The sequence below is a fragment of the Amphibalanus amphitrite genome, unplaced genomic scaffold, assembly GCF_019059575.1.
Source record: "Amphibalanus amphitrite isolate SeventyFive unplaced genomic scaffold, NRLGWU_Aamphi_draft 000088F_arrow, whole genome shotgun sequence".
Classification (NCBI taxonomy): domain Eukaryota; kingdom Metazoa; phylum Arthropoda; class Thecostraca; order Balanomorpha; family Balanidae; genus Amphibalanus; species Amphibalanus amphitrite.
The window spans coordinates 83,604-106,876 of record NW_024881584.1 but is presented as its reverse complement, the minus strand read 5'-3'; the positions used below and the strand labels follow the sequence as shown (position 1 = coordinate 106,876).

Genomic DNA, 23,273 nt, shown 5'->3' with positions numbered 1-23,273 from the left:
CTCAGCGCAGTGTACAGCAGGACGGGCACAAGAAGCGGCGCGCGCCCCGGCCCACCCTCCTCTAAAACACGCCGCAAGAACAACCCATCACGCGTTGGGCAACGCCATTCTGTGACCCAGCGCGGCGAGCTGTCACGCTGCGGGGACGAAAGTGGCGCGCCGCAGTGTGATCGGTCTCCGGACGTAAAGTATGTCAGACTGTACCCGAGCATTCTGTTCTCTCGCTGTGTCCGCGCTTCTATGGATTCCTCTGTGTCCATGCTACTAGAGGTCTGCACCGGCCGGCTGCAGCCGCGGCTGGCTGCAGCCCCACGGCTGTGGGCCGGGGCGGCTGCAAATATCTCCAAGACCACGGCTACGGCTGTGGCCACGGCTGTGAGCTTTCAAGCACAATCTTAAGTACTCAAATGTAAAATTTTAAATCCTTAATCTTACATTCCGATAAGCAGTCTAGCCCAAGCCTGTAAAAATCATGCAAAGGATGCCCAGCAACATTGAAAGTGGTGAAGCCTTTGAAAACCTGTAATGGTTTTACCATTTGCTGTAGGGGAGTTTGCACTCTGGTACAGAATACTAATTATAGGTAGGTACCAATTGTTCCTTCATCATCAAGAGCTTGACAGTTTCAGAAAATGCAACATGTTGCATTGTCACATCCCTCTCAAATCAATCTCACCTGGTCATAAGGAGAGCACCTCACAGCTATTCAAGACGAGCGTTCAATAATTCTTTCAGGTAAGAGAAAAAGAAATCACGCCTAGGTAAAGGCAGGTAAAGGCTTCATAAAATATTATCTAAAATAACTCTTAGATGTATTTCTGGATTTTCGGCAAGTCCAATTACATAATATAAAACTGGTGCTTTATGTTCTAACTGGTGTGTGAGTGACGCTAACAGAAAATGCTGATCAACGCAAGATCAACGAAGCCAATGGAATTAGATTATAAGTGAGCATGACACGTAATTCACATGACGGTAAAAACCCTGAACACAATATTTCTTACGCGAGCTGTTGACTTTACTAATAAAATGACGTCTACTCCTAAAAATGTTAAAATTTATTGATTAATCTTTGTTTGAGAGCAAGTTTTAAACTGTATAGCATAATTATGTATTAATTATAATTTTTATGGCTGTTTATAGTGACACAAAACAATTTATTGCCATTTGTTTGCTACTGACGTCATTAAAAAACTCAAGTAAAATTTTTGATTGAAAGAGGCAATTGTGGCTCGCACGTCCTTGGGGATTTGAGCGAAGATCATTATTTGGAAAAATCAAAATAGATGAATGTTTTTCTTTCTTGGATGCTCACTAGTGTTTTGATGCCTTGCATATCAAATTAGTTTGAGACTTGAACAGAAGGCTGCTTCAAGCCTGGCAGAAGCCCAGAAAATATGCAAGGTAAGAAAGAAGCAAGAGTTTTGACTAGACAATCACTGTTTGACAGTCCATCAACTTCAGCTCCATTTTCCATACCTAACATTGATAATGAAAAGCATCAGGGTCTGTTGTTCTGTCCCACAACCATGCCTCAAGATTTGGCATTAGATGTCTACACTGCTAGTGCTTCTATTCTGGTTCGTTGTTTATGTTTTCTGTTGATGTAGGTGCCTACCTACCCATCTTTCTTAACCCCTTGCAAGGGCTTGTGTAGGCATGCGATGCGTATCAGGCTTCAGGCCTTCTGCCTAAAGCCAGATACACAACCACTTAACCTATGATGCTTCATGAGCTTGAGAATCTATAGCCCATTGCAATGTGCTTTTGGCTATATGCTTCAACTAAAAACAACTTATTATATACTATTTGGTTGCATTTCATTGAAAGTATCCACGGCCGGCTGACGGCTGGCTGCCCACAGTTTGCCACGGCTGTGGGCGGCTGTGGCTGTGGAGCCACGGCTGCGGGGCGGCTAGGCTGTGGAAAATTGCAGCCGTGCAGAACTCTACATGCTACTCGGGGTCCGCGCCACTGTGACTGTGTCCGCGCCACTCTCTGGCTGTGTCCGCGCCACTCTCTGACTGTGTCCGCGCCACTCCGTGTCCGCGCCACTCTATGATTGTATCCGCGCCACTCTCTGGCTGTGCCCGCTTTACTCTGTGCCCGCGCCACTCTCTGGCTTTGTCCGCGCTACTCTGTGCCCGCTTTACTCTGACTGTGTCCGCACCACTCTGTGACTGTGTCCGCGCCACTCTGTGACTGTGTCCACGCCACTCTCTGTGTCCGCGCCACTTCGTGTCCGCGCCACTTCGTGTCCGCGCTACTCTGTGCACGCGCCACTCCCTGGCTGTGTCCGCGCCACTCTCTGGCTGTGTACGCGCCACTCTGTGTCTGCGCCACTCTGTGACTGTGTCCGCGCCACTCCGTGTCCGCGCCACTCTGTTGCTCTTCAGTATGCGACGTGAAGATAACGAGTGGGCCGGACAATGGCGCCCCACCGGTGATGACGGCGAGATGAGCCGGCCCGTGCTGCTCCATCGGAGAGCCGGCAGGGGGCGCCGGACCCGGCTCGAGATCGGAGCCGGGAGCCGGGGATAGACCGGAGCCGGGATAGACCGGAGCCAGGGGCCGGGGATAGACCAGAGTCGGACATAGACCGGGGCCGGGGATAGACCGGAGGCAGGGATAGACCGGACTCGGGCATAGACCGGAGTCGAGGAAAGGTCAGAGCCGGGAGCCGGGGATAGACCGGGGCCGGGGAAAGGTCAGAGCCGGGAGCCGGGGATAGACCGGGGCCGGGGATAGACCGGAGCCGGGGGTAGACCGGAGGCAGGGATAGACATGAGTCGGGCATAGACCGGAGTCGGGATAGACCGGAGCAATGAGCCTAAGGATGCCGAATTGGGACAGCCGGGAGTGGGACGGACGGACGATTGGGACAGCCGGGAGTGGGACGGACGGACGATCGGGACAGCCGGGAGTGGGACGGACGGACGATCGGGACAGCCGGGAGTGGGACGGACGGACGATCGGGACAGCCGGGAGTGGGACGGACGGACGATCGGGACAGCCGGGACGGACAGGCACTGAGAGCGAACGCAGGGGAACATAGCTGCTCTGTCACATAATATGGGGACTATACTCTGATATATCCGCACAGACCGTACGGATATCGGTCTGTCCGATAGCTTCTCAGAAACTGAAGCAGATCGAGTTGTCTGCACAAATTAGCATGGTAAGGTGTATAGTCGCGATACGAATATCATTTGATTTGGAGATGCTGCAGTTCCCGATAATCAATGCTGAAAACGTACCCGACTGATAATACGCATTGTCAACGCAATAAACTCAACCGACCTATAACATCCCTAAGTAGGTATACCGAGCTAAAAACTAATGTTCTTTCTGGCCAACTAAGCGCATAGCATACAAAAAGCGTCTGTTTGGTGCAATTACATTCCTCAATAAAGTCTCGCCTACCTATTATCTCTGCAATGATCATCCTAACCTGCGATCAATATTTTTAGACGTTGATACAGAAAATGTCAGCTTACTGAAGCTATGCACTGCCATTTGAAAAGCAATATGAGGAGCACTATAGGTATATAGGGAAAATCAAGGTATTTCATGAATATACCCGAGTACCAACCTTTCAGCGATGTAAATGACGAATAAATAATTGGGGAACTTAAATCAAACAAAATATCGGACAAAACTGAGAAAGAAAACGAGCCAGCCTAGCAACTTGATAAAATCGAGATTTATTTAAATTTCAACCATTTAAAAATAATTGCTATCTCAATATTTGAATGATTCATGGAGCCAAGAAAATATTATGGTGAAACAATAAAATAGATCAATTGGTGTATTCATACCATGTAAATTGGATGTATCCTGATATGACATTGACTTTCACCGGACTCTGTCTTTGACGGAAAGTTCGTTTACAGTTAGGTACGTACATATTTGTATATGATATGACGATTGTATATGACGAAGGTCGCGGAATAGCCCTGCACCAGTGGAGCGACCTTATTCGGTAAATACATACATACATACATACATACATACATATTTTAGTGTGAATCTATTAAATAAATTAATACAATAATTATTTGTGGGCTAAGGCGACGTGTCCTTTCAGGCCAGTCCGAAAGGTAGCAAATTCGAAACGTCCTCGGGTGAAGTTCCTGTCTCTTATCTGATCTCATGAATACAGCAGAAAAATAAGCATACCTACCTAACTTATATAGATTTTCGGAAAACAAAGCAATATAGGTACATAAGCTAGATCATCGAATAATTATTTTTCAATAGTACCAAACACTCTTAGTCAAGGAGGGCACAGGTGCGCATGCACATGCAAATATGTGTGTGTATCATGCCATCGAATGTCGACAAGATTTTGACACATCGTGAAGCAGTTTAAAATTGCACGGCGACCCGGCTCCCTCCGCTGCTGCCGTGTGAGCAGGGGGGGGGGGAGGGTGAGCCAGGGTCCCTATGTGTGAACACTCACCGGCCGCGGTCCCCGCTCCTATAGTCTGCGCTCTGACAGCCACTAACCGCCTGTCTGCAGCAGCAGCCCGGCGCACACCTCCCCTGCGCGGAGCACGGCGGCAACTGACGGCCCGGCCGAGCCGGAGCCGCCGCGCCGGTCGCGCCCGGCGACCTCCCGCGCCCCTCTGCCCCGGCGCTCTCTCACTCTCCTAAGTCCCGGCGGCGGCGACGCGGTGCGTGCCGCATGGCAGAGCTGCCGCGATGACGCCGGGATGAGCACCATCTCCGAATGGGTGAACAGTGGCACTGGCCTACCAGTACGAGCCAACTGAACTGTGGCACGGCCTCCCAACTGAACAGTGGCACCGGCCTCCCAGCAAACTGTGGCGCCGGCCTCCCAACTGAGCTGTTTCACCGGTCTCCCCAATGGCTGCTAAGGTCGGCCGCCGACTGGACCACGACTCACGAGCGAGGCTCATCAGTGCAATGCTGCCTTCCTGTAACTATATACATATTTCGTCAGCAGAATAGCTCTACTGGATCTTTAGAGGAGTCAATGGCCTTATTTAGGAAAGCATGATCACCCGCTGGTCGGCCAACAACTATTCATATCTTACTTCATACCACCAATGGGAGTAATCAGCGAAATACTCCAAACAATAATATATTTATATTTATTTGAGAAAAAAAACATGTAAATTCTGAAAACTGGTCAATGCAGTAATGATGCCACATTTTACTATCTGGACCAAACCAAGCCCCTTCCATCTTGTGACTATGGTGGTCAGGATGATACGATACGATTGCGATTATGATTACGATTGCCCGATGAGTGCGACGGCGCATACCAACGCACAAAAAAAAACGCACTTACATATTACTTACGTATTCCAGTGCCTAAACAGTTTCCGCATGTTTGTTCAATGCATACGTACAATGTAAATTCGTGTCCAATTTAAAACAGAAAATGGAAGCGGTGCCGTCTTTAGCCCGACGTCATGTCCACCGTTTCCGTGCATTCATCATCCAATCCCACTGCTCGAGTATGCCGGTCGCGGTCGATCGGGTAGGCAGTTCGGCCGCGAATGGTATCAGACTTTTCCGACCTTCGAGCTACCGTGGGGGGAGCCGTCCGGCTGGGCCCACCCGGGACCGGGGCTCCGACCAAATCAGGAGCTGTCACTCCGCCGCCAAAGGAAGCGCGCAGAGACGCCAGCTAAATCCCGAACGGCACAATAGAGCGGCATCGGTCAGTGTCATCGGCCTATGGCTATCGATGGTCAATGGTCATAACCTCCAGGCCGCATATGTAGGGAGCACCGACAGTCGACCGAACTCGTGCCCCGCGACGGACCGGACCACTCACGGACCGAGCCGGACAGACTGCAGACCGCACAGTGTAGACCGGACAGCCCGCAGACCGCCAGTGGAGACCGGACAGACTGCAGACCGCACAGTGGAGACCGGACAGCCCGCAGACCACCAGTGTGGACCGGACAGCCCGCAGACCGGACAGGAACACACGCCGCGGCCGCGCCGCCGGAGCTCGACGGAAGACCCAGGGCGCGCGGAGCCGAGCAAGCCAGACCACCCGGGCACGTACCCGGCGGGCAGCAGCAGCAGCACCCAGTGCCGCGGCAGTGTGGCTCAGACGATACACGCGGCACCCGAGAGGCCTCGGCAGGCCACCCGCCACTCCGCCGCCACGGCCGGGTCGGGTCAGCGCCGCCGTCCAGAACGGAGCACAAACAAACAGAGGCACGTACACCAACACTCGCACCGGCTCCGTGAGGCGGGCGGCGGCGGGCAAACAGCCGACGCGCCGGGGCTCGAGAGCGGCGCCTTTCAGCGCGCGGCGGGGGCGTCACACAGCAGCCGGTCGGCGGACAGCGCAGAGTGTACGGCGCCGATCTGCAAACGCACAGATGAAATGAATGTCGCACTGGAGAGGGTATAGCTATTCTCTGCAGCGAGATGAGCACGCCTCTGCGGCGGCTATGTTAATCTCCGCGCATTGAACCGGGACGGACAGGACGGCGCCGAGCGCTGTGCAGTGAATGGAGACCTGTGCAGTGTGCAGCAGTCACCAGGCTGGCGTCGGACACCCGCGCCCGCTCTCGTGCTCCGTCTCGCTGGAGACCATAGCCGTCCTGGCTCAAAGACTCGCGGCTCTGGGCGCACAAGCGGCCGATGTGATGACTATTGGTGCCAATCGGAATTTCTTTTCTTGGAATTCCAATTTTTGTCCAATTCCAATTTGGAATTTGGACGGAATTCTTAACATTTTTTTGGAAATTAATCGGAACACAAGGCCTTTAAAATTTAATATTTTAAAACGGAGGCCTTTAAAACGCTTTTAAACAGTTTTAAAATTTACGCAAAAAATGCAAAAATCGTTAAAAATTGGAAAAGCCCCCGCTTTGGACAAAATTGGAAATTTACTTGGCAATTTCTTGGAATTGGATCGGAATTGGAATTGAAATTTCATGAAATTGGCACCACTAGTGATGACCCAGTGACGCCCAGTGTGACGGCTCCGTGACGCCGAGTGTGACGGCTCCGTGACGCCGAGTGTGACGGCTCCGTGACGCCGCCCGGAGCGGCTGAATGGGGCGCCGCGCGCGTGTCATCGCCGCCGCTGCGGGCCGGCCGTCGCCCCATTGTGGCCGCCTGCCGCCCGGTCGGCTCTGGCAGCCTCCAGCCCGCGCCGCGCCGAGACGCCACTGTTACGCAAAGTTGTGGTAAACACCCACTGTTGGAGGAGACGGCATCGGCCAACAAGCAGCCGGTGATTGGATCGATGGCTCTGACTGGGAGGGTCGGGAGGCCGGGCGCCGTGTCCCCGAGCTGTCAGGAGCGCTGCCTCGACAGCGAGGAGCAGGGCTGCTGTCAGGAGCGCTGCCTCGACAGCAAGGAGCAGGGCTGCTGTCAGGAGCGCTGCCTCGACAGCGAGGAGCAGGGCTGCTGTCAGGAGTGCTGCCTCGACAGCACGGAGCAGGACTGCTGTCAGGAGCGCTGCCTCGACAGCACGGAGCGGGGCTGGGGGCTACGGTCAGGAGCGCTGCCTCGACAACACACAGGGAGGCCTGCTGCTTGTTGGTAGGTCGGCCGTGACGACACGTTCGGAGGACGCAGACTGCAGTAACTACCGTAACGTGGAACCCTTATCATCTACACTACTGAGACCAGGACTTCGTCGCTCAATGAGCCAGCTGATGGGCATACATAACTCACAGGACGCCTTCCGAAATAAGTAGGTAAGCCGTGTAGAGAAAAAAATGGATAAGCATAAAAAAGAAGTGTACCACCCGAAAAGCACGTCTTGGGGCCAGTTATTGTTTTGCTAGGTAGCCAAATACGCATTTTGCTTGTAGTGACAGTCTTATTGGTAAACAAAGATACAAATAGCAATTAAATAATGTTTTTTCACATGTGAAATCGACAGAGCACGTCACATCATACATGACATCTACCCATCGGATCATACTATTAATATACATTATAAGAAATAACCTATCATCTTGACCAATTTACTCTTGATTCATCCATGAAAAACGGTCGACCAGCACCTTTTCACATAGTTGACGGCGGAGAGCCCATTCTGCACGGAGTGCACTGGAATCAAGCTGTGATTACTACGAGGCGTTAATCGCAGACGGAGAACCTCAGCTGCTCCAGCCGCACTGCCGTAATGGGAAACAATCTGACATAATGGCACCCTGCAGGGCGAGTCTGCGACACCGCGGCGCGGCCATCTTTCACCGCGGGTCAACGAGGCACCGCGCGGTCACACAGAGTTTCACACAGCCCACAGCGAGTCCCACACGGTCCCACACCGGGTCCCACATATCCCGCCGAGTCCTACACGGTCCCACATCGGCACCCACACGGTCCCACACCGAGTCCCACACATCCCACCGAGTCCCACATATCCCACCGAGTCCCAAATATCCCACCGAGTCCCACATATCCCACCGAGTCCTACACGGTCCCACAACGAGTCCCACACAGCCCACCCGGTACTCCCTACCTATCCCAGCATCAGAGTCCCACACAGCCCACCGAGTTCCAAAAATCCCAGAATACCACAAATCCCACCGAGCTCTTCATACATACCCCGTCCAGTCTCAGATATCCTACCGAGGTTTGTGGGTGGCGCAGAGCCCTGGCGCAACCCATTTAACCGAGCTCTCGGCTCCACCTTCGGAAACGGTGACATCGACTCCACCCACCAACATATCACCGCAACTCTGACACAGGTATGCGTATTGCGTATGTAGGGAGAGTTACTCACATAATGCGTAAGTGCTCTGTGGGATCTGCACGTTTACTGTATGCCTGGCCTATTCAAATACATTAGCCAGAGGGGTGTGGTAATAACTGGTGTAAGCAAATTGACCACGGTCAAAAATGCATTACCAGAATGCACTTAAGCCAACATTTTGGGATGGTCTCGTTCCTAAGTCGGCTAAGAGCTTCGGTCCAGAAAATAAATTTATCGTTGGCATACAGTAAAATACATACCAAACTCGGCCGGTGATAAATTTTCAAGACCTCAGTCCTTACTGATTTTTGAACTCGGCCTTCGGCCTCGTTCAAAAATCCAGTAAGGACCTCGGTCTTGAAAATTTATTTACACCGGCCTCGTTCAGTATTATATAATCCTGTTGGTAAAATGACAAAAGTTCACACTTCTTATCCACGTTACATAAAATCCAGTTAACAAAGCGTTTGTGTTATGATACGGCGGCGGCATGCAAGCGAATGGCGTGCAGAGCTTAGTTCACTTGTACCTAATGAGTAATGACCCGCTGCCGAACAGCCATCCTGGCTGGTGGCGGGTCAGCTCACCCGTCCGCCCGTGTTGCATCATAAGCCACCTAATTCCCGGCCGGCCGGCGCCGGCGCCCGCCGCGCCTGCGCCGCAATTGGCGGCGTTTGGTGTGATCGCGGCGCGGCGGCGGCAGACGCGGCGCGGGGTCACGGCCGGGTCACGGCCCACTCCCGGCGCGGCGCTCTGCCATCTCCCAGCCGCCCCTTGGACAGACCCACGGTGGAACACGGCCAGCAGGAGCCGCGCCGTGGCGGCGACCCTTCTGACCAGCGGAGAACAGCAGTCTGTCCCGTGGGGAACCAATCCTCCCGCGGCGAGCCAATCCATCTCCTGTCCAGTCGAGAGGAACCAGTCTGAACCGGGCCGCGGGCGAACCACGATCAGACTCCATAGAGAGATCGCTTCTGGTAGTTAACGGTAATTTTTTCGCCAGCGCATCATCTGTTGATGCTTTATTTCCGGTCAGATTAGTTTAGCTTTGCAGCAGACGAATGGGGCCCCGGCGCCATATGAGCAGTGTTTTGCGGTGTGCTTATGTGTATCCGAGGGGCACGGGCATGATAATTGGTCCCGGAGCAGTCTGTCGACCAGAGGGCCGTGTCAAAAGCAGACCCAGTGCACCCATCTCTGTGACTGAGGACCGGCCGTCCCCAGGGCAGCGGAGCCGCGCTCCAGAGCCCGGGGAGCGCCGTGAGCCGTCCTTGGCTCGGCCCATCGGGCATTGTCTTCGCTATGGCCATACATGGCTGCACCGATACGGCCGTCTGATAGGACTCATGGGAGACTCGGGAGAGACGGAGACTCGGGAGAGACGAGAGACCAGGGAGAGAAGGAGAGACCAGGGAGAGGGGGAGACACGGGAGACGCGGGAGACAGCGCCGCACTACTGCTAGTCCGGGCCGGAACAGGCCCGCACCGAACTCTGAATACCACCGCCTGCCTCGATCCTCGGCCGGAAATGATGCATCCGGTCCGCATCAGCTACCCTGCCGAGCCCTCAGCAGTTGCGCCGAGCCATCCGCAGCCCTGCCGAGCTCCCAGAAGCCGTGCCTGTCTCGTCCCTTTGCCATCACGCGCTCGCTGATCCCATCCCGTACCGATCTGTGGATGGCGGGGTGGTGTGGTCACTGTTCATGTTCTGTGGCGGAGTGGGTACCCACTGAGGATGTGGAGTGTGGACTGCCAGGTGTGCTCTGGGCGGCAGGCGGCCGACACAGAGCGTGCTGTCAGTCAGCTCCGGCAGGTCGGGTCAGCCGGCTCCGGCAGGTCGGGTCAGTCGGCTCCGGCAGGTCAGGTCTGGCCGGCAGGTCAGTGGGTTCCGGTAGGTCAGGTATATGGGTTCCGGTAGGTCAGGTCAGGCCAGCCGGCCGACCGCGCAGACGCGGCGGTATACCGGCATCCGGGTGCCGCAGTTGGGTATCCGGGTGTTACCGGGGTGTGGAATCCCGCTATCCGGGTGTTACCGGGGTGTGAGAGACGCTCCAAAGGTGAGACAAGTCCGGCCGCGCCGCCCCTGACCCCGATACGCCGCGCTCATCCAACGAACATGGCGCCGCCTAAATGAACGCCGAGAAATAGGCGCAGCCAGTCAGAACGAGTCTAAAATAAAGAATGAAACAAAAATACATGAATATTTAGTGATCCGCTGTACATTAAACCAGCACATTAAGCGCCCACTTTTGTATACTTCAGTGATTTTATCACGAGCAACGGGTTTTTCACATTCCGAAACAAAAATAAGAATATCCAGCAGGTATAGGAACGTAGAGGAGAATGGGCTAAATTGGACGGATGGGGTAAATTGGCCGTCCACACTTTTCCAATGATGCAAGCAAGTGAATGAAATTATTCTCGTACCTATCCATTTGTCACTTGTACTTTCACCATGCGGTAAAGAGAAAAAATGCCCCTTGTAAGTTTCTGCGAAATAAGAATAATAAGCCGACGGCAGTTCTGATGGCTCGGCGCGGAACCCCTTTCCATCGGTGATGATGGAGAGAGCGCCGGCAGCAGATATCGTCGCATTCTCTACCTATTCATCTGCGCATTATATGTGCGTACGTACCTACGTGAATGGTGAATTGCACCATCCGGTGACGAAGAAACGCCTAGCTAGGTTTTACTTATTCCCGTTTTTTTTTTGTCATCTTGAGCCCTTTAACGCAAATTAAACACAGTTGTTAATGTTTAAGCACGTTTGAACGGCTCGACTGTTATTGCCGATCTTTAAGCGCGAATTGCTGATAGGTCAACAGCACATCAAACCTTCTGATCGCAAGTCGTAATGAATATTATCTGCGGACGGTAATTGCGGCGCGCGTCACACACAAGAGGAGCGCCGATGCCAGTGTGACGGCTGGCCGCGGCTCGACGCCCGGCCGCTGGCGGCCCGTCATTGTTCAATCGGGTCACGTGGGGAGAAATCCCCGCCGCCTGATAACAATGGTGACCAATTCGGCGCTCCGCCACGGAGCGGCGCGCCACATCGTTAGCAGCTGTAGTGGCGGCTCGAGCGGCGCGGCCTGCGTGACCGCGCCGGCCGCCGGGGACCCGCCGCCACAGATGGGTCGCCGATAATTACTGGTGACACAGCCGTGAATGTGAATAGTGAGACCTCGCTGGCGCCCGGCCACCGCGGCGAGAACGGCCACTCGGGCCGCCAGTTAGACGCGTCATGCCGCGTGATTTGTCCATTCTGTCTCCGTCTCATAGAGACAATCGGGGCACCTGCGCTGCAGCCGAGACTGATGATGTCTCTGTAAGGATTCGAGCCGACACGCTAAAGAGTTCTAACAAAGCAACGAAAAGGCATAGTAGTATTCGGTATAGCAAATATTCGTACCCCGAATTTCTCATCGCCAGCTTCTGTTTATGCGGCGTGATTCAGTAACTGCTTGTCTTGTCCCGGACCACTTAACCCTCGCCCGTAAACGGCGATCTGCCACCTTCGCCCATGCAGGGGGGGGGGGGGGTTGGTGCGAACCCCCTTGGCGTTTGAAAACGGAGCGTCGTAGAGCTTAGCGGAAAAGACCAACGGATTACTCTCGCCGAGATCTCGCGATTGGTGGTATATTTTTTGGTCCTAGGTCATTATTTGACCTACTTTTGACCAGTCAAAGGTCAAATTTTCGGAAAAATAGACTTTTTTCAAATTTCCGCGGCGATTGCGGCAAAACGGTGGGAGATATCGACTTGAAACCTTCACTATCGTGTTCCTTGATCAATTATCTATCGTTTGGAATGTATTTCGTTTCCCTAGCTCTAAAAATGGCGCGTTGGGAGCGCCGGAAGTCGGCAAGGTCACAGTCGGCGGCAGAAATTCGAAAAATCAAAATTTAAATTTTTGAAATCTGATTGTATTTTTGGATTTGGGAGGTCCATTTGCTCCCTATAGAAGCTAATATTGCTGCATATTCCCATTGAGGTGACAAGAATTAGCAAAATAGTGGTTCGGGCGCTTTTCAAAAATAGTACCGGACGCTGTTCCTCTTGTGACGTCATAGCTCCGTGACCTGACCTGACCCGGTCAAGTTTCTTATACCATATGATAGCCAATACTTGCCCCAACATGCATGGGAAGTTTCATCACGATCCATCAACCGATGTCCGTACCACCGGCAGGAAACCTCGGGCGTTGGCACTCAGTTTGTGAAAATCCGGCCGGAGGCTGTTCCCTTTGTGACGTCATAACTCCGTGACCTGACATGACCCGGTCAATTTTTTTTTATCAAAAGATGCGCAAGGTTTGCCCCATAAGGTACCCAAAATTTGGCGGCGCTGCGCGCCGCCGTTTTTGCACTATTTCCGAAAAACCTCAGGGGGGGTTGCACCAACCCCCCCTACATGGGCGAGGGTTAAGCTTCTTTCTCCACGTTCGCTCTAATACTGCTGCCGTTGTGTATGTATGGGGGAGGGGGAATGTATATGTCCGCTGCGGTGACCGGCGACGGGTTGGACGGGTGTGAGCGCCCGCAGCGGCGGCACGTCTGATGTGCGTGACACAGTCGCGCCGGCCCCCTTTGGAACATCTCCGAGCCCTTACTACTGAGAGGCCGCCGGCGCCGCCGCTATAGAACCTGCAGCCTCCTTCCAATGCCGCCTTCCCGTTGAATGGACACCCGATACAGCCAGATAAACACGTGAGTGGGCACGCCGCCGGCAGAGGTCTGGGTGCGAGGCCGGTGTGATGTCCACCAGCACAGGAATTCGCACGGGTGCCGGAGCCCCTCACCCCTTCCCCTCTCTGGATCCACCTCTAGTAAATGTAGGAGGCAGGTGCATGTTTTAGGTAAGCTAAGAAAGCTAAGAACGCTTCACACGAATCAGCAAGAAAAGGGTGCGAAGTGTACACATTCTACTCTGAGGTCTGTACTCTGCTCTGATGAGAGGACGAGACAGAGTGGGCAGAGGACGCGAGACTCGTGTGAGAGGGCGTCGTCTACTGCCATTGACTGTGTGCGGCGCACATCCACCGATGACGCACGGTGACATCGCTCCGGACCTCGCCCGGCGATGGTGTCAGCGTTTGCTGCCGGAGGACCGACGCGCTGTGGCGGCAGCGGCGGCACACCCACAGAGGAGCGCGGGTCACCACATTGGAGCAGTGGCGGTACACCAAGAGCGGGGCAGGTCACCACTGTGGGGCGGGTCACCGCTGTGGGGCGGGTCACCACAGTGGAGCGGGTCACCACAGTGGAGCGAACCACCACAGTGGAGCGGGCCACAGCTGTGGCGGCAGCGGCGGCACACCCACAGAGGAGCGGGCCACCACAGTGGAGCGGCGGCGGTACACCAAGAGCGGGGCAGGTCACCGCTGTGGAGCGGGTCACCACAGCAGAGCAGCGGCGGTACACCTTCAGCGGAGTGGGTCACAAAGTCGCCAACGGGCGGCGCTGGTGACCTCAGAGGCCCGCCTCCTCGATCCCTCGGACTGAGCTCAAGCTGAGAACCGTGTGATAATTTGGGCAGTGGGTAGGTGCCGGGCTGCACACTATAGAGCGCCGAGGAAGGCGCGTCGTTTCAGCGCGGACTTGAAGCCAGTTAGTAGCCTCCGGTCTCCGGAAGTCTTTTTGTTTACAAACAGTCATTATGACCGACTTCGTGAGGCCTGCCATCCTCTGGAGCACGTATATTGAAATAATTAAACGTGAGCTGGTTTTGATCTTGCCCTCTGACCTTGTGAATTGACCTGATGTCGAATATTGTAGACACTAATTCAGAATCGGCTCGTTGAGACCTTTCGTTTGACAACATTTTGTTTTCGTAGTTTTCTTATGTACGGAGTTAGACAGGGGAAAACGCCCCCCACCCCCCACCCAACCGGGTCCGGGTGTTTGACTTTACCCCAGGGTACGGCCGGATTATCTAGTATAATTCGAAAACAGAACAATATTGGGAATGCTTTGTAATATCAAAAAGAGAAGTAGAACGATATGCATTGAATTACCTTGAAGGGAATAACGCCCAAATTGTAACATTCAGCTATTAGGTACAAACATGGGCAGACCCGTCAAGTCCCCAACTCGAACATTTTGTCTTTTTCTACATTCAGGATGGGCGCCTTCAATCACTGCTCAGAGAAAACTCATAGGGCTGTCCATATCTCGTTATCATCCCATTTTTCAGCCAACATTTTTGCTTTGTTTACATGTATCGCCTTCCATCAGTGACGTTCGAGTTCTCAGACGATGGCCACACGCTGATAAGTTGTCTGTGTTTCCGCGTCACTTTTGGAGTGACCAAGGTAGAGCGCCGCCCGTAACAGGTCAGCCGCGACCGCAGCGCCTCCCCTGCCGTGCGCCGCTCCTCCCACGGCACACAGCAAAAAACCTTCACCGGGTGGCAGCAAACAGATTAGTTAGGGGCGTTAAATTGCAGTGCCATTCAGCTGCATCTTTCTATACTGCGCTCAGTGAACGCTGGCGTCGATTGTCAAAAACCTGCCAGCTATTGGCGTTTTTACCGGTTCGGATGGCCGAGGGGGCCGTGACCCGGTGCGCGCTCCATCGTGACCATTTCATCACCACAGGACGCTTTTTAGAGGCGAAACTGGCGTCTAATGAATGCTTCACGTCACTCACGGCGGCTGAATTGTGTTCACACCCGCCGCAGCGGCGCAGGGAGCGGCCAGGCGGCGGTATTGGGAGGCGTCCGCACCAGACCGTACAATACAATTTACCGATGACTAGTAAATTGCAGTAAAACCAATCACAAACTGTTGTAAAGTCGTTATACGTGCTTATAAGTGTAGAATGTAAGTCAGGAGCACTTTCACCAAAAGACGCATTGAATTGTGTGCCCAATTTAATATGGTCTTCCTTCGGCAGCTATAACACAGGTTCACGCCTATGGCCAGCGCACGCCGCCCCCCCCCCCCCCCTGTTACTGCCGATACAAGTCCGTCTACACATGTCTCATCTCACCGTCTGGGAGGAGGCTATTCGTCTCGAGAAATCAGATCGGTTAATATTATTAATTTATTTTCATTCTTATTGTTCTTTTTTGGTCGAAATAAGAATACCTACCACGCATGTAGTGAGAGAGGACTGCGCTGAAAGACCTCTTCTCAATGCGTTAAAGGTATATTCTAATTTCACCACATCCGAGAGTAAGGTCAGTAGACCGGAGTGGTACGCTCCTACGGACTAGTGGGCACGGGACGTCACGGTCAGGAGGCCAGAGTGGTACAGTCCGGATAGTGGGAACGGCCGGCAGGCCGGAGTGGTACAGTCCGGATAGTGGGTACGCTCAGGAGGCCAGAGTGGTACAGTACGGTCAGCAGATCAGAGTGGTACGGTCCAGATAGTGGGTACGGCCAGGAGGCCGGAGTGGTGCGGTCCGGTCAGCAGGCCGGAGAGTGGGTACAGCCGGCAGGCCTCTGGTGAGAGATCGCTGGACTCCTCGCGGCTTCAGCGTCCCTCTGACTCATTAACATAAATATCGGATGTATAATAACATCCACCTGCAGGCACGTGCTCAGTAATCATTGGGCTTCTTGCACCGAGTGCTTCTTCGCCGCCAGTGATCGCAATTTTCTCGTCGATTTTTCCAAAGTGTTTATGTATGAGCGTCCGCCATCTGTCAATCATAATGTGAGGTTTATTTCAATCCTGGAATTCAATCGCGTGCATGTGAGCACTTAAGCTTAGTAAGTGATTAGGCATCAAGCAATGAGTCACACGATGTCTTATTGCAGGTAATTGGCGACTTTTATGGGCGTTTATATTCATATGGTGCTATTTAGACATTCATATCGCCTAAATATAGGTGAGGCATGAAGGTATATATGCCCCGCGTCCCTGAATGTTCCTCAGTTCGAGAAAATGCCCGCATTGTAGGCGTTTTATGGCAGCAACTGGCATACATCAGATACCTGGATATAGTATTTAGTAAGAACCAAGAAGATATCATGGTTCATCGTAACGGGTCTCATTGTCTTCACGCATCAGTCGTGCAGGGCACGCGCGCTTCATGGCGACTTACTTTCCTATGTACCGGCAAACAGCAGGTCGGTTAGGCTGCACACGGAGGCCGTACCGCGCGCGTCTGCCGACCGCCGTCCTGGCTTACAGACGGTGTACCGCCCTCAGTGGGACGGGGCCGGCCCACGGACCCCCAGGTCCTTCAGTATCGGCCCGGGGCCGACCCCAGATCCTGTCCCGGAGCACTGGCTCGCAGCGGCCCCGGGCGCCCCTCCGGCACCCAGCCCTGACAAACAGTGCACCATCACCCCCGCAACAGGACAAAGCCCTCGGAAACACCCGAACGAACGCCCTCCGGTCGCCGCCCCACGCACGGACTTGAAAAAGCCGCTCCAGCCCAAGTGATAGCTGGCATAGCTCAGCCTGACGACTGTCCAAAGACAATGAGCTGGCCCCTGTCCGAGCCATTTGCCAGCGACAGCGGCCAACGTCGGAGACAACGCGAGACACGAACGTGCGGCGTAGGACACACGTGGCACGTGGGCACGGAACGTGCTGGCGAGACAACGACGCGTTAGACGCTCATGTAAAACTTTAAACCAATGTGACGTGAGAGAAACGCCCACAAGGATTGTAGCGCTTTAGAACTGAAAGTGAATGTGGTATATTATACAAATGCGAATGTAAAGGTGCTTCACTACTTTTCTCTGTCCAAACAATGACAGACGTAGAACGGAAAGTGCACAATGCACGCGGTGTCCTCAGATGCAGACATTTCCCTACATACGCTGAACAGGGAGCTACACCTAAGACTCGCTGTTGACGAGGGACGGGGCGCAGATAATCGAGCCAGTGATATATGCGACTGCGGTGCTTATTCACGGCTCACTGCCGACTGCCGTACATACGTCACGACCTGTAGTGGCCCACCCAGCCGCCCCGGGGAGCGGCCGCCGTTGAGCTAGGGTGACGCCGCCTGGCAGACGCCCATAGTCCATTCTATCCAGGGCATGGCCCGCTCGACAGACGCCCCTATCCGGCCATCATCCTATCCAGAAGGTCCCGCTCGGCAGACGCCCAAATCCCATACTATCCAGGGCATAGCCCGCTCGGCAGACGCCCACATCCCATCCTACCCATTGGGCCCCTCGGCAGACGCCCAGACCACATCCCATCCTATCCATGGACGCGCCCGCTCGGCAGACGCCCCTACCCTGCACCCTACTCACAGCTCAGGGCAGGACACGCTCGGCAGCATCCTGTGCCCTGCTGCAGGACCCAGTCCCGAGGTCGGACCCAGTCCCGAGGTCGGACCCAGCCCCGAGGTCGGACCCCGCCCCGAGGTCGGACCCAGCCCCGAGGTCGGACCCAGCCCAGAGGTCGGACCCAGCCAACACTGGCCGACGCTGATGCTATTTAGGCGTCGACTATTAGATCTCATCTGCCGGCTGGAGGTTTATGGGCAGATTCAAAATACAACCGACAGCTGATTTATCAAACGGCTAAAATGGATGTCAATGCATATGTTTGCAATAAAGAGTCTTGCAGTAAACAAATAATTGCAAAGCCGAGGCCAGTAAATGTGTTGCTGACAGCGTTTAACCCGCGCACCGACGGGGGTCTGCGCCAACTTAGTACCGACGGGGGGGGGGGCGGATGACCGCCCCCCCCCCTGAGATCTCGAGAACGAAGCAAGATAGCGACAAGCGGTAAACGGCATCGGATACGCACGGACAAGGTCTACAATTTTTACTAAGGTCATTTTCAGGTCAGGTCAAAGATGACGTCACAGGGGTCGAAAAAGTCAAAATGGCGGCGCTAGATATGGAGAGGGTTTTTCTCGAATAACTTTCGAAGTAGTCAAGATAGGAACAAACTAAGGGCATCATCGTGATCCTCTCGTCAATCCGCATCGAATGATATATATGTTGACCTCGAAAGGTCAAGGTCAAAGGTTGACCTCAGGTCACGTGACCTCGAGGTCGTCATGTATATCATTCGATGCGTCTTGACGAGCTGAACACAATGAGACCATCCGCGCGGCTGTATCTTGTTCCTGTAAGGAGTTATTGGCAAAAAACCTTTGGTGACCTTTGATGACGTCACATGACCTTACAGCTGCCCAACAGCAAAACAGACCTCAAGGTAGTGAAGGTTGATCGCATGTGAAGTCATGTATGGTATATGGGGCCATTCCGACCCGTTTTAGTGGTAAAAACAGGGAGTTGATTTTTCCCCCATTGACTTATAATGGGGAGGTCGCGAAATTGACCTGACCTTAGGTCACCGACATCAAAATTCCGAGATATACAAATTGTAGCTACTAATGACCTAATAACATCCTGCGACTTTCAAAGGCCTCCGACATCTACTGTAGCTCTGGCACGGTGACAAAGTTGCAAAAAAGTGACTTGAGGTTGGGTCATTCAAAGTGACCTGGTGACCTGACCTTAAAAGTTAAGAGGTTCAAACTTGCACACCATGTGTAAAATTGATGAGAGAATAGTCATACCAAATTTCGCGGCGCTACGCGCCGCGGTTTTCCCGCTATCCGCGAAAAACCTCAGGGGGGGCGGATATCCGCCCCCCCCCGTCGGTGCGCGGGTTAATTAGTTGCATATGGCGATGAACTATTCCGGCTGTCCAGTAAACATGTAGCGGTCAGCTGTCTGGACGACAGGACGACAGGTGACCCTCAACGTTCAACTGATGGCTGAACCCTTAACCCTCTGAATGCGCTGATGCCCCGGGGCGTCAGGGGGCGTGCGGTGAAGCTTAGGGCGGCACGTGTCGCACGAGAGAGGCAGCCGCCCCAACCGAGCTGGCGCGCTCCGTGGCCGCATCGGTACCGTGGCGAAACACCGACGGAGTGGGCTGCAGACTGCAGAGCCCCCGTTCGGCCTTACGGCGGAGTGGGCTGCAGAGCGTCCGGTCGACCTCACGGCGGAGTTGGCCGACAGCTTGAACAGCTGCAGGGGCCTGAGGGGCGCTACATTGACCTGTGGGGCGCTGCAGTCGACTGTGCGGAACTGCAGGGGACTGTGGGGCGCTGCGGAGACCTGTGGGGCAGTTATGGACACCAGTTGACTCCAGCCCTCTCCCTGTCGGGTGACCCGTGTGGCCTGTTGTCAGGTGACCGGTGTGACCCGCTCGGGCGGGACTGACCCGCTCGGGCGGAACTGACCCGTGCGGTCGGGACTGACCCGCTCGGGCGGGACTGAACTGTGCGGGCGGGACTGACCCGCTCGCTCGGGCGGGACTGACCTGTGCGGGCTCCTGCCGGTGCCAGCTGACCTCCGGGGCCGGGTCGCCGACCACCTCACAGGTCACCGTCACCGAGTCGCCCTCCAGCACGTGAGAGGACACCGGGTCACGCACAAAGCAGGGCGCCTCCACCGGCCTGAAACACACACAGCAGACCATAGTGACAGCAGTGGACCAGAGCAGAGCCGCAGAGACATCAGCAGCCGTCAGTAGTTCATAGCAATAGCAGTCGGAGAGATCCGAACCAGTCATCCCAAACTCTGTCCCGACGGAGGGCAGAAATGGCCTACTGAAGTGAATCAGTTTCACATGCTGGGTGAAACTGATCCACTTTAAAGGGACCCTCCCACCTTCAAAAAAGTTAATGAATTGGCATAAAAGTGATGTAGCGTGAATCACAAAGAGCGAAAATGAACATCTACCAAATTTTACCGGAAAATATTCACCCGTTTTCGAGATATAAGACTTTTATTTTTGTTTACTTTTAGGGAAATCCGCTGTTTCTATGACGTCACATAAAGGTTTTCTTTACGTCGGCATTTGGAAGCAATAGTTTGGTATCAAAGTGCGACAAATATTGCGCGAATGATGCGTTTATCTTATCAAGGTCAATATATGATGGCCAATAAAGGATTCCAGGACAATTCTTCTTATGGCATTTCTTCGTATCGCAATTCTTCGTCTGCAAATCTTCGTCAGGGCATTTATTCGTACCTATCGCATTACTTTGTCTCGCACCAGGGTATATGAAAATCGGCTCGCATTTCTTCTTCAACGCAAATATATGCAAGAGTAAGCATTGAGGGACAAATAAATACACCGACGAAGATTTGTAGACGAAGAAATGCGGACGAAAAATTGTGCTACGAAGAAATGTCATGCGAGGATTCGTTCGGGTACCATGACATTTATGTGATTTCAAAGTCAAGGTTCACAGCTGATCTGCTAAATCAAGCCAAGAATCCAAACTATCAAAAAACTATAAATATTTGTTTGTCTGTCACAGAGGTCTCAAGCAATATAAGGTTGACATATGTTGGATCAAAAATCTACTGCCACAACTCACATCTCCTGCCTTAGTTTATCATTGTTGTTTTAACTTGCTTTCAAGAGAAACAGAAGCCAGTATCTGATATCACTTCAGATGATTGTTTCAAGATCTGAGTTCAAATGGAAATAAAAGCAAGATCAAGATGAAACAGGGATTATTGCTGTTAAAGTAGTTTGGCCATGATACAACAAGCACATAAATCATTAGCCAAATCAAATACTGGTTGGTTTGTCAAGATGTTTGTTGTCTGTCGTCTGTCGAGCTGCTATGAACACTGAACGCTCTCACTAGAGAGTAGTTTAAGTTGAATGGTAGTGAGCTGTAATTAGACAAAGCAGCTATTCAGTGCTCACATCAAGCCAGGCTAGGAAATGGCATCAACTGTGGTGGGAGGAAGCAGGTTCGGCAGCCCTATGTTGTAAACTTCTGTTATGTCTTGTGTTTGATCAACTGATGTTTTCTGCTCTGTTTTGTGCAGTGATAGTAGCAGGTAACTGCATGCTTGTCAAATTATGTGAATAAACGAATTCATAACATTGCATTTTTCTCTCCATGCAAGGAACAAGTAAGATGTTGTAGAAAATGTAATAGAGGGCTGCATTGCTGATTTTGCACTTTATCAGAGCTTTATTTAGAATTGCTTTCCTGAAAGCTACACACAGACCACAGTGCTGAAATTCACAATGTCATAGCTTTTGGCAGAAAAAAGAAAAGACTTACCTAGGTAAAATTGGCTGAAAGTATGGCAGAGCAGGTCTCGATGCGTATGCCCATCCGTGTGCTTGCCGAAGCCGAACTGACTGCAACACATTTAACTCTGACCCACCATGGTGGCTGGCATATCCTGAACTTTCACCACTCTAAACAAGACAACTTTCAGCCCTCAGCATTGTATTAAAACACTGTACAAAACACTCAAAATTTGTTTCAGTGCCATCCACGGACAACATCAGTCGCCATTCACCAGGCCAGTAAAAACAGAATAGATAATAGCTTCAAACCCATGTAGTCAGAGTTACTAGGTCTGCACCTCAAAACAAAATCCAGGTGACATTCACCACGCCAGTAAAAAACAGGTACTTAGGTAACGTAACAGCTTCAAATCTGGTAACATGTTGGTCGGACTTTACACTACCATATTTACATGGAATAATATGATACCAAACAATAGTGCAACCATTCTGGACAACAAAAGTGTATGATAAAATTAATTTAGAATACTCTGGCAGCATGATTTACGAGCACAGGCAGGTGTTACCTACCAGCCTTCTCAATGCTCGTAAAACCAACATTGTAGTTTTGATTTTACCTTACATGATAACACACTTGGCTGCAATGGCACATTCAATTTAATACTGTGAAAAGACCAGTTATAACCACTTCACAAGCACAATTGCACCTCATGCCGACATCCTTTTCCAAAGACAGTCAGCAGCGTCTTTCGTCTAAACTGGAAGATAAATCCCCTTTCAACTGTTAACATCAAAAATATTTCTTCATGGTGTGACTGTGATCTCCATATGGAAACCTTGCAGGGAAAGAATTAATGTCAATTGTCAGCTCTTCAAATTTCTTTGGACTTTAACTTGCAGTACCATATCCAGTTTGCTTTGATATTTTGTTTTTTATTCCATGTTGAAGTTGAACACCAAGCTCCAGATATAGCAGGCAGCTTGATCATCTTCGGCCTTGGTATAATATCAGTCCAAGTTCCAGTGGTGGGTATCTTCTAATATTCAAATTAAAATGAAAAGCAATAGGCTTTCTCAGCGCCGACGACGGATTTCACGTTGATAAAAAAGGGAGCTCAAGGTCAGCAAAACTCGGGTTCAAGGAATGGCGGGCGTTGAAATGACTGCTGACGTCATCAAAAAACCGCTAATGGTTAAGAGATAGGGACTAAGCTGGTCCCACCCTGCAAGTAAAGGGAAGAAATTTCTTGAACACCATAAAGCTGCGGGGGTTGCGACCAGGATAAATGGTGGTTTCTGAGCCTGGCCGCAAACTTGGCTATCTCAACTCAAAACTAATGTTAAGGTGGGATGGTCCCTTTAAAGTGCGGCATGCCATGCGAACCAAAACCGAACACCTAGCCGATAGCTATGGCTGAACAGCAGTGAGCGTCTATAATCGTCCTGGCAAAGCCTACTTTTCTGCGCAGAGCAGACAGCCCTGTCGAACGCCAGAGCGCAAACCAGCTCTTCATAACCGTTCAGTGTTCGTTTTAACCGCTGACACAAGCCATTTCATTTTCGGCCGA

The 23,273-nt window shown here is 52.4% G+C and overlaps 1 protein-coding gene across 1 annotated transcript in view; it reads right to left on the bottom strand.

Annotated features, from left to right (window-relative positions):
• Positions 1–23,273, bottom strand: part of LOC122379995 — a gene marked incomplete at its 5' end in the record, with an annotated part of 246,265 nt that overhangs the window by 140,498 nt on the left and 82,494 nt on the right. Inside the window, one exon of the mRNA XM_043362728.1 lies at positions 19,963–20,098. Within this exon, the coding sequence (XP_043218663.1) occupies positions 19,963–20,098 (136 nt within the window). The remainder of the gene's footprint in view (positions 1–19,962; positions 20,099–23,273) is intronic.